This window comes from Haliotis cracherodii, unplaced genomic scaffold, assembly GCF_022045235.1.
Source record: "Haliotis cracherodii isolate W230 unplaced genomic scaffold, xgHalCrac1.p SCAF_15, whole genome shotgun sequence".
NCBI classification, from domain to species: Eukaryota; Metazoa; Mollusca; class Gastropoda; order Lepetellida; family Haliotidae; genus Haliotis; species Haliotis cracherodii.
In genome coordinates, this window is record NW_027266270.1 from 14,289,219 (window position 1) to 14,305,792 (window position 16,574).

General features: G+C 38.3%; 1 protein-coding gene across 2 annotated transcripts in view; it reads left to right on the forward strand.

Annotated features, from left to right (window-relative positions):
- Positions 1-16,369, forward strand: part of LOC139462304 (tetraspanin-18-like) — a 30,131-nt gene extending 13,762 nt beyond the window's left edge. For both annotated transcript variants that reach the window (XM_071243933.1, XM_071243931.1), the window contains exons 2-9: positions 1,737-1,822; positions 3,128-3,337; positions 3,672-3,746; positions 5,290-5,394; positions 6,751-6,816; positions 8,270-8,365; positions 9,973-10,056; positions 11,278-16,369. In XM_071243933.1, coding sequence (XP_071100034.1) covers positions 1,754-1,822; positions 3,128-3,337; positions 3,672-3,746; positions 5,290-5,394; positions 6,751-6,816; positions 8,270-8,365; positions 9,973-10,056; positions 11,278-11,340 — 768 coding nt within the window. In that variant the 5' untranslated portion in view covers positions 1,737-1,753 and the 3' untranslated portion in view covers positions 11,341-16,369. The remainder of the gene's footprint in view (positions 1-1,736; positions 1,823-3,127; positions 3,338-3,671; positions 3,747-5,289; positions 5,395-6,750; positions 6,817-8,269; positions 8,366-9,972; positions 10,057-11,277) is intronic.
- Positions 16,370-16,574: the final 205 nt, after the last annotated feature.

A 16,574-nucleotide genomic window follows, 5' to 3' on the forward strand; every position in this document is an offset into this window, starting at 1 on the left:
ATTGACATTTCCGGTGTTGCATGCTCGCAGTGATCAGCTGGTAATGTTTTATGTGATGTAGAAAAGACATCATGTTATTGCAAAACTTGAGTTTGCAAAAAATGTTCATAAATTTAGGGAGCCAAGCGTTACCTCGCTCTATATTGAAGGGCGCAATAGCGAGGGATCACTTTACTGAACATGAATAAATAAGACAAATGGAGGACAGGTGTATCTCTGATTGTCAGTTCTGTAAATGTAACATTTTACTGAATTTATCAGCATGATTTTGGGCAGGTGCATTTTAAAATAGTCATACTTGCCCTTGGTTAAGTAACTTTTTTCATAAATTTCGACAATGATACAACCAGGCAATTAAAAGGTGTGACAATGTTTGTTTAGATCAGACATTGGCGAACCACATTCACTGAACATTTTATGTAAAAAAAACAGTCAGACTTGGTGATTTGTTTGATGCATGTCATCATATCCCAATTGCGTAATTCAATGCTCATGATTTCAATCACTGGATTGTCTTGTCCAGAGTCGAATATTGGAATAATGGCTGCAGCATTTAACAACAAACAAAATATGATAAATATTCTTTTGATGATGACTTTAACAATAAAACTAAACTGCAGGGTTAAAAATTTACACTGGCCTGCTAACCCGGCACTAGCACAAATTCTTGCGGGCTAGTACAAAATTCCCAATTTCCCCATTGTTTTAACATTACTAGGGCAATTCATCTTTACCCGGCCTAGTAAAACTTTTAGGTCTAGTTATAACCCTGAACTGTAATCCATGTTGTGTTCAATGACACGTGTTGCCCCCATGAGAAGTAAATCAATATTCTGAAATGTCAAAGTATTCATTATGATACAGTGGCTGTTGGTACTGCATATATAATAATGTTTATTCCTGGCTTGGCCAATGTAATTGCATGGGCATTTCTGAGATTCTGATCAATGTCATGAATGATAAATAAACCCACTCCAGCAAATTCATTTCAACAACTTTTTTTTCTTTCGGGATAATAAAACATGATAAAACATGTCATACATTTTGTGTCTGACTTGAATCAGACCCGTGAATGAATTTTTACACAAATCAATTCATACAACATGTTCAGTGTTCGCAGTTGAACATGTTGACGACGGTCACAAGTTGTGACCTGATTCTGCAGCACTACCGGTAGTTGAAGGTTGACCTACTGTAGGGATGGTGAGAGAAGATCTTCGGTTTATTAATCCCTTTGATGACTCTCACCTCCAGAGCTGTTACATTTTTGGTTGGTGGGGTAATCGGAACCTCAGTTTATATTTTAGGCCGTAATGTCTCTACTGTTTGCAGCTGTATTAACATGGTTAAAATTTGACCAGACACACATGGAGTATTGAATGATAGGGGGTGCACGGGTGGCCCAGTCATCTAAGGTGCTGCGATTCGCTGTGCACAGTTGCGTCCCTTGGCCACACCAGAAACCTATGATTGTGGGTTCGAATCCCGGTTCGCCCTGATTATGTGTCTAGGTTTTTCAGCACCATACCCGTGCTCATAGGTTTCACCTAAGTGGTAAACGTCTGAGACCTGCATCACTTCGGGCTTTCCTCCCACATTAAGCTGACACGCCGTGATATAACTTGAATATTGTTAAAAGCGGCGTTAAACCCAACTCACTCACTCACTCACTTGAATGATAGCATGTCAAGCTACTCACTCAACTCATTCACTCGCACGGCTCACTGTTGTTTCAGAATACTGCCTCTGAATCATGGGCTGCGGAGACTGTCTAGCCGGCTGTGCCAGAGTGTTACTCATTGTCTTTAACTTCATCTTCTGGGTAAGTCATTGCCCTGTGTTGGGCAGGAATTTATATGTTTAGAGATATATATCATTTAAGGCTTGATGGAAGCCTGTGTATTTAAGGGTGGGTCTATGATTTTCAGTGTTCACAAATACTTTCCAGTGTGTATTCAACCCCCTGACATGTCAGATGTTGCCATAACTACACATGCTAATATCTGACATTGTTCAATATGTTCAAAGGAAATGTGCACAAATGTTACTTTATTTTGTCAGAACAAGAACAATGAGAAACTGTAATTTATCATCCAAAACTGGCTACCACAGGAGATATGGTTTGGGTGCGATCAAGCGATATCTACATTTTATTACTTGCCCGTGAAGAGATCACTTGTTTAATAAACATACAGCTGTATTACAAAATTTGTAGTACGAAGGCATGTGTTAATACACTTTTGGAATAAGTTTCACGAACAAATATTGAAAACTCTCAAAATCCCTGGGCTTATTCAGCGACATTGCGTATAGAGATGATAGATCACTAAAAGGAGCTTATGCACCCTCGATGACGCAGGCAACCCTGTTGCTAGGCTGACATCACATGGCATTGTTCCGCCGGAGGATCTTGCAACACCAATTCTCAAATTACGTCATAAGGTATTGTGACGTGATTGTAAACATGGTGCAGGACCCCGTTCCACAAGGAGATGATAGCATCACGACAATTGTACCCCTAGGTTTATGGGAGTAATTGACAACCTTAGCACTATGATAACTTTCTGGAAGGAATCCTGAATTCTAGAGGTTGGCCGTTGCATGGTATTAAATTAATACGTGTCAACTTTTGACGACTTTGAAGTATTGTTTTGTTAAACTCAATTGGATTATGCTGTGAATCGTGTAGATGTCTGCCTTTAATCACACATGGCATTGGAATTATTAAAAAAAGTTTTAAACGGCAAATAATAAATAAAAGTAATAATGCAACTCTTGAATAGTTCTGGTATCTGACGAGCGGAAACTCATCAGATATCAGAACTATTCACTCGTTTCATAAAATTGGTATTACACAGGACTCTTCTGCTGAAGCTGTAAGCAGTACTTTTTGCTCTTAAGACACTGCTTTTTACTATATCTACAATAATTAATCAATTAAAAAGTTGGACAAATGATGTTGGATGATAAATCTCACCTTCGTGTTTTTTTATATCAAATATATCAACATGAGTTGCTAAAAGTGGAAAAACTCCAAGGCTTTTAGAAATGAAGATTGTCAGCCATATCATCAGTCTATATGATCCTGCATAGTAGCATTCAGTATATGTTGTTTTCTGCTCCTCAGCTGTCTGGGGCAGCCATCTTGGGTATTGGGATTTGGTTCCTTGTTGACCCCAACATCCAGTCCTACCTGGATGTCATCCAGGTCAAAGGTGAAGGCGAGCTACTTAAATATGCAGCATATATCTTCATCGCATTCGGTGCTTTCGTCTTTGCTGTTGGATTCTGTGGATGCTGTGGGGCCATCAGAAACAGCCAGTGTCTGCTTGGCTTTGTAAGTTTGAAAAGTTCCTTGTTTGAACTTATTCACTCAGGGAGAAAGTACTTTCAACTCTGGGTTTCACCAAAACTTTATTCTAATAAGAGCCCTATATCTAATTTTGAGAGCGCCCTGGGCGCTTATTAGGTAAAATACGGTATATTCAGAGAAATCTTGGTAGCTCAAACTCACTTTCCCATGTTATGTAAATATGTCCTTTCTGACTGTGGAACAAGAGAAAAAAATAGTTTTGAAAATGGCCTGTCTTCTTTTGATATATTTGTCCAGATGAGAATAAAGACATCCTGCAGGGAGTTGAAGCCTGATGTCAATGTGTTCGTTGTTTCAGTACATCTTCTTCCTGGTGGTCGTGTTTGCTGGTGAGCTGGCCGCTGGTATTCTGGTGGCTCTCTACAGAGGAGATGTGAGTTGGCATCACACATTTTCCTTGGTTATATGTTCAACAGTACTCAGAACTTGTTCTTGAAATCATTTGTGTCTATGGCTAAAACCTGGGCTAACCTCTTGCACTAACCTCTTGCACTAACCTCTTGCACTAACCTCTTGCACACTGAATCCAAACAACAATCTGGAAGTACGATATCACTGCACATTTTAGGTATGTCCATTTCACAGAACCCTACTTATATTACTGACTTGTCTGAACAAAACAATTTGCTCAAGTGACTCAAATATTTGTGGATATACATAGATGTCATCATGTAATGTCAACAACATTGTTTTTTTCCTATTACACAATGACTTCTATGTGAGGCTCAGAACTTGTCAATCAACCCTTGAAAATACTTAGAAGAGCCTGGAAATGTTTGTGGAAAGAGAGGGAGAGAGAGTGAAAAAGTTGTTCGAAGGGGGAGAGAAATCCATTGGTTACCACTGTACCAACAGCAAACAAAGTAAAATGTATGTGTGATGCCTTATACATGTGTTATAGTTGTTATGGATGGGTATTTCCTCGTTTGAATTGAAATTTGGCCTCAATTTGCTGTGCAGAGTTACGTCCTTAGGGCACGCAAAAACCTGTGATTGTGGGTTCGAATCCCAATGTTTCTAGGTTTGTCAGTATCATAATTATGCTTGTGGGTTTCACCAGAGTGGTAAATGTCTTATCTGCATCACTTTGGGCTGGAATACTGTTCAATATGGTGTTAGAGCCAACTCACTCATGCACTTTAGGAAACCCTGGTTGATGTGCTGCACATGTCTGTTGGTTCATGTGAAGTAGACCATTAGGACTATAGCAGTGAACTGGAAGTACTATTGTTCTCAAACATTTTCAACGTGAGACCAGTGGAATGGACTTGATGACTTTGCATGTGGACAAGGAAGAATAATAATCAGTCATAAGTCAAGTAGAGATGTCAAGTAGAGATACTTTATTCTCGTCACTATGGTTGGCTGAAATATAGCAGATGTCACGTTAAATGTTAAGTTACTCACACTCAATAGCCTTGTGTTGTGTATTAGTGGGACTTGTTACCACTGGGATGTGGATCACTGGAAGCCATATCTTTCCTGGTTATGACCATTTTAAGTACGTGGACGGTGTGGATCACTCCTCACAATATCAATCACTGGATTGTCTGGTTCAGTCTCAATTATTTACAGGACACTGTGATATAGCTAGAATATTGCTGAGTGATTAAACAACAACAAATAAATGAATTCAGTAACTTGTATATAACTACCTTCCCAGTAGGGGAAGAAGGCACCCTACAGCTTCAGGGGAAGTTGGCAGAAAATATATGTTCCTACTGGATACGATTGCAATAAAGTGTTAAATGAGCATTCTAAACTTTCCCTTTTTTATGAGGTTGTGTCATGAATATTCATGCAATGTATTTTGAGTGACACATTTTCATAATTGCAACTGTGAATAATAAATACAATATTCAGGTAAGTTCACTTATTCTACTTGAAGATACTGAACCATATAGTTTTTCTTGTAGCTGGAAACCAAGCTAGAAGCGGAACTGAAGAGGAAAATCCAGGAAGAATATGATTTCGCCAACAGGTCTTCAGTTGGAGATGCAATTGACAAGGTGCAGATAGAGGTAAGCCTGTCATTCTGTCAGCTTTGTCCTCATCTGAGGTAGAATAGCTCTTCAGCAACCCATGCTTGCCGTAAAAGCAACTATGCTTGTCAGAAGAGGTAACAAACAGGATTGGGTGGTCAGACTCGCTGACTTGGTTGATGCATGTCATTGTATCCTAATTGCATGGATTGATGCTCATGATGTCAATCACTGGATTGTCTGGTCCAGACTTGATTATTTACCGACTGCCATCACATAGCTGGAACATTGCTGAGTGCGGCATTAAACAACAAACAAACATGATTAAAACTGAATCTAAAACTATAACTTATGACTATAAATGTAAATTCGATTGTACACTGGTGTTTACACGGCAACTGGTAATAAAATACACTCGTTCATTGAACAACTAACTGGTAAGACTGCCTGCATGGTCTAGTGGATAGAACATCTGCCCATAGAGGAGAAAGTTGTTGGGTCTATCTCCGGCCATGCAAACCAAAACATGCTAAAAGATGGTGCTTGTTGTTACCCTGCCTGGCTCTCAGCATTAAGTGGATAAAACAAGGACTGGTCTGCTCGAGTATACTGTGCTTGAGTGGGTATCCATTGTAAACTGGCAATGTTTCTCTGTGGATTAGCACTATGAAATGACATTAGTGCACACAATGTTACTGGGTGGGTGGTACCTATGGTTGTGGGTTCGAATCCCGGTTCGCCCCGATTATGTTTCTAGGTTTGTCAGCACCATACCCGTGCTTGTGGGTTTCACCGAAGTGGGAAACGTCTGAGACCTGCATCACTTCAGGCTTTCCTCCCACATTAAGCTGACATGCCATGATATAACTGGAATACTGTTAAAAGTGGCGTTAAAGCAAACTCACTCACTCACTCACTCACTCACTCACTCACTCACTCACTCACTCACTCAGGACCATACAAATCTTTGTAGGTTTGACCAAACTTGACCCTCATCACTTCAGGCTTTCTTCCAATTTCAAGCCAACATGCTGTGGTATAACTGAAATAGTGTTCAAAGTGGCATTAAACCAAACTTAGTAGATGGCTGGAGAAATTATTTGTTTGTGTGTTTGTTGTTTAAGGCAATATTCCAGCTTTATAATTCAATCTGTAAATAATCGAGTATGGACTAAACAATCCCGTGATTGACATCATGAGCATCGATCCGAGCAATTGGGATACGATGACATGCATCAACCAAATCTGATCATCTGATCCCGTTAGTCTCCTACGACAAGTATAGTCGCCTTTTACGGCAAGCATGGTTTGCTGAAGATCTATCTAGACTGCTGACAGCAACTCTAAAATCAGATGACCTTTTTGTTTGTCTTCACTGCTGTGTTTTTGTTTCAGCTTGTGTGTTGTGGTGGAACAAACTCATCGGATTATGTTAACAGCAAATGGAGCACCACTACAAAGGTAAGTATTTGAGAACCATCATTAAATATCCTTATATAAACTTTGTTGGATGGGTATTATTAGGATGACCCTTATTCACATTAGATGGTCAACCAGTCTTTAGTCCTTTGAATAATATGAACTTGAATGTTTTGAGATAAACATGTTATTCTTCTACCACTAGGACAATGTAGTAGTGTAACGGTATAATCATCTATCAGTGTCTTGCAATTGTTTGGCCTATGATTGTACTATATGGACAGGAATGAAAATTGATATTGCCAATAATATGCATAAGAATCGATAGTTTTAATTGTTGCAAATAGTTACAAATAAAAACAATTTTGCTGCAGAAAACTTTTTAACGGTCAAATTTCAAACCTGTCGTTTGTTGATAGCAAGGATTACGCCAACTTTCAATTAGAGTTACTTCCCTTTGGAAGGGTGAAAAAAGGCCAACTTTGACGTTGGGGGAATTGCTTTATTAATTTGTGTTACATTGATTAATATAATAATCAAGAGTTAAAGTTGGTTTAATACCATTGCAATTGTGAAAATAACCCCCAAACTCACCCCCCCCCCCCCCCCCCCCCCCACATCTACAGCCAAGGAAATTCAGAATTCTTTTCTTTTCCCACCAACAAAAATCTGCATTAGGACACATTTGAACTGATGACCACATAACCACTAAAGAAAGTATTTTTTGAAACCACACATTTCCCAAACATTAGTCAATTCCAAATGCTGATATTAAATTAATATTGTGAAAATATGCTTTGTATTTCCCCGAATATTGAATTTATTTGTGTACTAAAATAAAGATCACTCAGTGTTTGAAATTAAGGGATGAGGGTCTGGGTGGTTCAAGGAATCTGTTCCTTAGTTATTTGAATCGAGGCACCTGCTACATTTTCACCTTTAAGCATTATGGTTATGGGAAATTGTTTGCTCAAGGTGAGGTACCGGTACTTATTTTTTAGTTAAAACAGCGTTAGTACTTCAGACCATTTGTAGACTAAGGTGACTAAGGTGTTGGTCATTTTATATTTGAGCAAGAATACAGAATACTGAATACCTTTGGCTGTATTGGTAAAGAATGTGGTGCTCCTTCCTTAGCCTTGCTAAAATTACAGGGGTACCCACCAAAGTAATGAAAAAAAAATTGTGGAAATGTGGCCATCATGGATGTAACTGGTGAGATTGCGGCACGCAATTATGGAACTTCTATTTTCAAGTAATGTTTCCATGTTGATGCCCAATTGATGTTTGTGAATTGCTTTGATATTAAATTTTGAGGTTAAATCATATTAAACCCTACAAATGCATCCATAGTAATTTCTTTCTGCATATTTTGAGTTTCAGCACCCTTTTCTAAAACTAGTCATGCTGCTGCATGCAATATACGTAGCATCAAACAAACATGGCAGATAGGTGTCTGGTATTCTGTAGATGTATTATGTGATGTTGCTTTCAGCTTGTCTACCCTGAATCCTGCTGCACCAGGGGTGTTAACAAAGAGGTGGTCGACAAGAATCAATGTCAGACTGGGGCAAGCTCCTACAATAAAAGGGTTGGTACTTCATGTAGTGCATTGGAAAATGCATAAGAACCTTGATAACTGATACACAATTCTATTTGAGAGTAACTCATATTCTGGATCCTCTAAAACGTTTGGGTTTTAATGCCTAAATCATTTCAACCCTTCTCAACCATGTGAACATCCAAACTACCATCCTTTTTGTTAAAGATATCCCGGCATACATAGAGGATATTTCATGTGTTGAGTGTAATATCATGTTTCTCTCATTGAGTGACGGGGGGGGGAGAGGAGAAGATATTTTCACGAGTGGTGTAGCCATGAGTTAAAATATACTGAATTGCAAAAGAAACATCACCATGGATAGATATATGAGAAACCTTATTTGTCAGAACACTGTAAACATGCTTTGAGACATTTTAAAAAGATGAGACTTGGCAAAACTGATCATCAAGGTTGAAATTAAAGTGTCAAATGTTCTTAAAGTGAAACACAAGACTAGTCTCTGAGAAAATGGCATCACAAGTCAGTATCTCGTGTGTCCGCCATGTGCATTGATGACTGCCGTGCAACGTCGATACATGGAATGGATGAGGCGGTTGATGAAGGCCATAGGCACTTGAGCCCACAGTCTGAGGAACGCCTGACGCAGTTAAGCTGCAGTTGTCGGCCTTGGTCGGACGTCTTTCAGCTGCCTTTGAATCTTGTCCCACAAGTGCTCAATGGGATTTAAATCGGGATCGAGGACAGGCCATTGCATGGTTCTCATGCCATTCTGCTGGAGGAAGTCTCTTGTTGCTCTCACAGTGAGGGCACGGGCGTTATCATGCTGAAACTTGTGGTTGCTTCGATGTGCCAAATGAGGCATGGCGTGTGGTCTCAAGACTTGATCAATGTACCGAGCTGCTGTGACACCATTTCCTCTCCCTGGACCGATGTTCTGGAACACCACAGGGCCGACCCTCTGTGCAAGACCAATTCCACCCCACACCATGATGCTCGGACCACCCCACGAGTCTCTCTCAACAACACAAGCATCCGAATTAAGTTTCCCACAGCATTGCCAGACTCTCTCTCTGCCATCTGTTGTTAAGATACAGTAACGGCTCTCATCAGAGAGGATTCTTCTCCAGTGCTGGTGGCGCCAATGCTGGTTTTAGAGGATCCAGAATACCGCCTCTGTGGTCTAGTGGTAGAGCGTCAGCCCGGAGAACGGAAGGTCCGGGGTTCTATCCCCGGCCGTGTCATACCAAAAGACGTTAAAAGATGATACTTGTTGTTACACTGTCTGGCGCTCGGCATTAAGGGGCTAAAACAAGGACTGGTCGGCTCGGAGTCAGTATACTGTGTCTGAGTTTGGTATTCATGTTAAACTGCGACATGGTATCTCAGTGTGCTAGCACTATAAATCTGCCTCAATCCGGACTTGTACAAGCAGCCACCCACACATAAATGTGCATGCACATTGCAATATAAGTGCAATCATCTTGGACGCGACGTTAAACACCGTTTCACCTCACCATACTGCTATAGTTAATCTGTCATGCCATGACTGATTAACTATAGTAATATGAAAAATATGTTCTTTAACTTCTTTTTGAGTAGTATTTTTAAGACACCCTACTATTATTTGTGTACAGGGATGCAAGGCCAAGCTGATTGAATGGATGAAACAACACAGCACCATCATCATTGGTGTCGGATGTGGCATTGCTGGAATACAGGTAACATTACACACACAATTATTCTAAATCAACTAATTTTGTGGCAGGTTTATGCAGAATTATGTTGGTCTTTGAATAGAAACTTAAGATCTTTCTGCCAAAAGTATCAATAATGCTCTATGCTCCTTTGGGATTCCAAGTCAAAATAGGTCCCCACTACCGAATGCTTATACTCGCAACTATAAAGGGAATCTTGTGGTTCTGCTCTGTGACTTCAATGACTGTGTTGTGCCATGATGGTGTGGATTGTTTGCTCTTTCTTTCAATAACTGCTCTGCATGGTCAAGATGTAGATGTTGTACAATTTTACTCTCTTGGGGTATGATTCTTTTCATTATACATGTATTCATGTGTGGCAGATTAGATCCATGTTCCAAGTTCCATGTTTAGGATGACTAAGATAGGTATCAGGTCACTGATGCTACCGTATGGTGTTTTGGAGTGTGATGCCAAGGCAAGACTACACTACCTATGTGGCCTGGCTGTTATACCTTCAAAGTATTGTTTGTGTCTTCCTGAATATTGTTTTCCTTACCTTAGACATGGAGGAAATGAATAATATATATTACTTGAATGAACTTAACAATTCTTTCATATTGCTATAGTTAATCTGTCATGGTGGCATGTGGTCCTGAGCACAGCGCACAGGTCACAAGTCAGGTGAAGATAAGCAAAGTCGGTCTCGGAGAATAGTTGGATGGATGACCGCTTTGGGCAGTGCGGCTCCTAAGAGTTTCTAGGACTTTGATCCTACCTCACACTGAAGCACATGTAGCACATGTGGTGTCTCCTTAGGAAGTGACTTTGTTCAAAATGTGCCTCTGTTCACTAAGCAGAAACATGGGTACCCTTTTGGATGAGCTGGAAATATGACTGTTGACCTACATCTTCTAGCGCCTGACAAGGCAGCTGGGGTTATGGAATGAAAACTGATCCTTTGCCCGGGGGAATAATGTTAGCGCTTTGTGCATGCACTGCAATAGACGTACCCTACATTTTTATGACAGATTAACTGTAGCAATGTGAAAAATTCAGGTGCTCTTTAAATTCTTTTGGTAGTATATTTGATTAACAGTGAACAGCAAGTGGTAAGATCAATTGACAAGTTGGACACATTTGGTGAAAGTATTTATGTCACATAAGTTTGTATCTTCAGTTCAAAAGACATAGTGATTTACCTGTTCTGTAGGTTATATATACTTCCATATGTTGTCCTTACAGATCATTGGCCTGGTGTTTGCCATCGCACTGTGCAGACAGATCCGCTCAGAAGAGAAGTGCTAAATGTCTGTATTAGACTTCACAGTGCAAATCAGCATTGGAGTTGGACAGAGGATTATATCTTTGAGGACACCAGTGAACGACAGTAGAAAATGCCTTAGTAGACAAAACATAGCAAGAAACATAGTGCTCGGCCTGTGACAAGTCAGACATGGAAAGGCCTCACCTCTTTTGTCATAGATTGTAGTTACAGAAAAATGGCATCTGTACATTTTCCATGACAGCTGTTAGAGATTTTTGCAGGTAGAGTCCATTACCTTCAATTAGGACATCACCTATTGTTGTAAGCTTATATTCCGATATTCTTTTTCTGATTTCTGCTTAGCTTGGACTGTTTTGTATGTGTAATTGTTTGGTTTTTTTGTAATTGAAGTCAACATTTACATCTTAACAATATTTCTGTGGCTCAGGTTTATAAAATTGAGTGGTTGCTGTGGTATTTTAGTGAAACTAGGAAAATGATTTAACAACTATTGGATATGATGGAACTGAAAGGCACTGACTGACCAATTTGAATGTAGGGATTTTGGATTTGTTAGGGTTTAAGATGTCCAAGCTATGCAGAGACTATTTCTCTCATCCATTGACTAATCAAGAGAACTGTTTTATTTGTATATTACAGTGGTGTTATTTATATCGATGGTGAATATATAGTGGTGTCTCATTCCATTCCTCAAAATATCCTGACCTCAGTAAACTTACCAAATGCATTCTTTTTCAATTTTATCAATTGATAATTTATGCACTTTGTGTTGTTGGTGCAATTTTCATATGGTTGTTATTTTCCTGCACAAAATGAACTCTCTGAAAGAGACTTTTGCGTAACTGTTATTACTTTCAGGAGAAAACATGCAGTTAAATGGTATTTGGGAATCTAGAGGAATTCACTCACCTAAATACTTCAGCAATTTATCCAGAGACATGGTAGAACTCTATGTGAATCTAGTCCTTCATCTCAATGTGTACATGTTACCATGGTAACTAGTCCATTTGAAGACAGGCCGTATTCTTGCTGCTGATTGTATTTAATGCTACATTGGTGTTTTTTCTGTACCTAATGACATGTTATTCTGTGACTATCCTAGTTTGCATATTGTTAGGTTGATGTCACTTGTTGATGACAATGGTATTCAAGAGTTATATAATAGATAGTTGTGATACCCATTAATGGTCTGATTGAAAACTTACACAGATCCAGTTTGGATATCTAGATTATCATTCATTATTTTTTAATGATTCTAATCAGATTTTGTTTTAATCTATAAGTTCGAGCCCAAAATATATATATACTTTTTAGTTTATCATTTTCAAATATTTAGCATTGTTTAGTTCACTTGAAAAATAAATATCTTTGTATTAATACACAGATTTGATTCATTTGCTCAAGTGTTTATTTCTTTATCACTGATATGTTTTTTCATTGTGAGATGTGGAGTATTTTCCTTGCTTTTAAGCACTAGTGGTATTACAGTGCTATGACCATACTTGTTTGATCATCGTATAGTAATATGTGCAATATGCCTGATAAGTATAGATGGATCTATCATGAGCTTGGTTCTTGCTTGTAATTATGTTGATCATGATAATAGGGTAACTGTGGTAACCAACATACAATTAATCATGTGACACGTTATGCAGTTTGTGTTTCTGGATTTGGTACCTGGATAAATATTTATGATTCAGCTTATATCGTGCTTATAGGGTTGTGGCATTGTTTGAACATTTATTCCATGCTATTATGGTTGGGAGCTCCAGTGAATCTCAAATGCTGCAGTTGCTGAGAAAACTTGACATCTATGATTTGGAGGTGGGTTTGAGAAAGACCACCTCATTGTTTAAATCATATGTTCATCGTTTGATTAAAATGCTTTGGAAAATAATGGAATGTGAAATATGTGAATATTTAGATATTGAGATGAAGTATGGCCTATTTGTGCCCCGTGGTATGGCCATGACAATGGCTTCAGCCTAAATGTTGGACCAAGTTACGATAATCCTGCAAGCATATTTGCAATAACAAAATTGTGAAGTGAACTGAAAAAATGTAGACATGATATTTTTGCTTTATGATAACTTTTTCGTTTGCGTTTACAGCGTAAAAACAGTCATTAATTGTTAAATTTGATGTTTATGACCCAATTGTTAGATTGAAGCTTTTGAAATGGCAGCAGAATGTCTTCTATAATGTTATTGTTGACTGTAATTTGTGGAAGAGTATTCCATGTTTGTTGATTCTTCAGTGTTATTCCTTGTTGGTTTGTGGTCATCATGTCACGAAGTCCCATATCTCAGTTGATGTTCATGTTACTTACACTTGTGGTGAAACAGGACACCTTCATGACATATTTGTAATAGTTTACACAAAGGCACAATTAACTAGAAATATGTCAGTTTCTTTCGTAGTTCAAAGCTTAAAAATGTGCCTTATTTTGGTATCAGGTTTCACTGAGAAATTGGAAATGACCATGGGTCTACAAAACTGGACTTACAAAAACAAGTAATGGCAGTGATGGACGGCTTATGAAAATTGATTAACATAACCAACATGTTGGTTTATTTCAAGTAATGGCAGTAGGTTTGAACTTGTAGTAAATGGTTCAATAATTCATGTTGTGATCTTGGTACTAGCTTGCTCTAGCTTGACCCATTTGTCTGTCTGTTGGATTATTCTAACCCTTTCTCATTGTGAATACTCACTTCACTTTGTTTATGACATTGCTATAAATATTTTTGTTCATTTCAGAACAAACACATTTAAAGTAGCTTAATCTTCCAAAGCATGATATGTCCTATTTGCAGTATGTGTCTTTCATTTTCAATGTAACTTTTGCCAGTTCACACTATTTAAATGCAACATTTTTCTCATTTGGAGTCAATATTGGCACTTCTTGTCGGCTTTAGACATGGTAAATGGCTTTATTTATCTGAACACCCATGTCCTTACAATTTGTATCATGTATTTTAGATATTGTTACATAACAGTCTTGTTAGTGCAGAATATTTTATCTTTTGGAAGTCACAGCTCCACATGACAGCCTTTAAAGAGGTGACTAACAGGATCGGGTTGGGGCATGTCATCGTATCTCAATTGCGTGGATCGATGCTCATGATGTCAATCACTGGATTGTCTGGTCCAGATTCGATTATTTCCAGACCGCCGCCATATAGCTGGAATCTTGCTGAGTGCGGCGATAAACAACAAACAAACAAAAATGTTTCAGGCTAGACTAACATTTTCCATGTTTTACAGATGGGGCTAATTGTAGTTTAAATGAAAGTACTAAAGTGGCATTTAAGTTTTAAATGTTCTTATCTTAAACATTTACATTTAAGAATGTTGATTGTTTCTTTCTAACAAATGTGTACTAAGACATGTAAGAACTGAATTCTAATATTTGCATGGAATGTTGATGTTTTTTTCTGATTGATCACATGCTCAAGTTATCACTTGCCTCCCACACTTCATCATATTGGACAGCTGTGGAATAAGAAATGATATTGGTTTAGCCCTGAGACAAAAATAGTTACAATTCTGAGACAATGGTAGCACTATTGTATACACAAACAAAGATTTCCAAAGACAGAAAGCCTACCTTCACATACTGTAACAATTGTCTGAATAATCTGAGAATCATGGGCAATTATTTTGAGACAGACCTTTTGGTATTCTGGGTGACAGTCTGGGATGTATATTTCTAAATATAATTTGTTCAGAAAATATTGTTAAATGAGTTGTGAAAAAAAATATACTGATTTGGCTCTTCCTTTTAGAGAATTTGTTTTTTATGTCTTGAAGCATTGACTGAAAAAAATAATGACCCTTAGGTCCTTGGGTGTCTTATGCCTCCCCATCTCTCTATGTCATCTTCCCGAGGCAAGAGAGTTAACTGACTATAAAAGTCCAGTTTCTACCCTTGCTGAACTAGGCTGGTATTATGGAGTTACATTTTGGCTGGACTAAGGAGTCTATGCATAATTCAATCAAAATCGCGCACCGACATCAAAATCCGGTTCATTAGCTGTCGTGCAGATTTGGATCGTTTGCAGGATTTGCCAAGCATGTGCACCGCCAATTTGTTGTCAGCAGATATTTTCCAAGTCTGTTCATGTTTTTAATCAAGGTGCTCACGTGATTTGGTTCATTTTGCGATGTAAGACCCGTTTTATCACAATATAGATCCTGATTATCGATCAGATCTTCCTGAAAGGTCGCCACCATTTTGTGTGAAGCAAACAGAAGTGATACGAGAGGTGGAACCTGATTGGTAGGCTTAGAAGGGACATAACTGGTAATAGCCACTGGTGGTGCTACGATCAAGCCCAGCTTAGTTCGGCAAGGGTGGAAACTGGACTTTTAAAGTCAGTTAACTCTCTTGCCTCGGGAAGATGCTCCTATGTTGTCCAAATTCCTAAAAAACTTTTACAAATTCCATTCCTGTTGCATATGCATCATTGTGCTTTGATGTAAAATGTTCAGGCCTAGAAAGGCAGTACCACAACTGATCATATCTATCCTTTTGAAACTACTATTTTGTACTTGAAAAATAGTGTTTGGTACCTTTGCAGCAAACTAACAAAATGTCTTATTAATGGTATGGTTGACAAATTTGATAAAACCTTTTGTATTTATATCTACGTATATCAAAAGGTTTGAAGGAATATTCATCCAAGCATTGAAGCATTGAACTAATCATCTGAGCTTTCAAACATGTCCATTTCTTACAGGTATATATATTTTATCAAAATTTCCAAGGTGAAAAAAATAGATTTTTTGTAGTAGGTTTTGAGCATTGTAGGTATATTTTGAGTGTTACTTTGTTAATGTGTCTAACAGATACTCATCATATTGTGATGTATTGTATTGTTAGTTGTAGCTGATATTTGGAAGGATCGATCTGTAGCCAAGCAGTTTGTGTGCAGTTTGTGTGCATGTTCTGCCTTGTTTTCTATACTTTTGTGTAACCAATGTTGTAAATTGATATTTTGTAAGATTAAATCATCTTATATTCCGTAATAAAATAATTCAGTGTAACATAGCCTCATGTTCTTAAATATTCAAGAAGGACATGGGGCAGTGTGATAGATATATTGTCAGCTGTCATGCTACTTGTTTGTCTCACCTCGGGGCTGGACTTCTACAATAGTCTTTTGCATGACTGAAACAAATCTGAAATGAAGAAAGCAGAGCTATTAGGGTACTTACTCATGCTTCCCCCGCAAGGCACAGATGGTTTAGT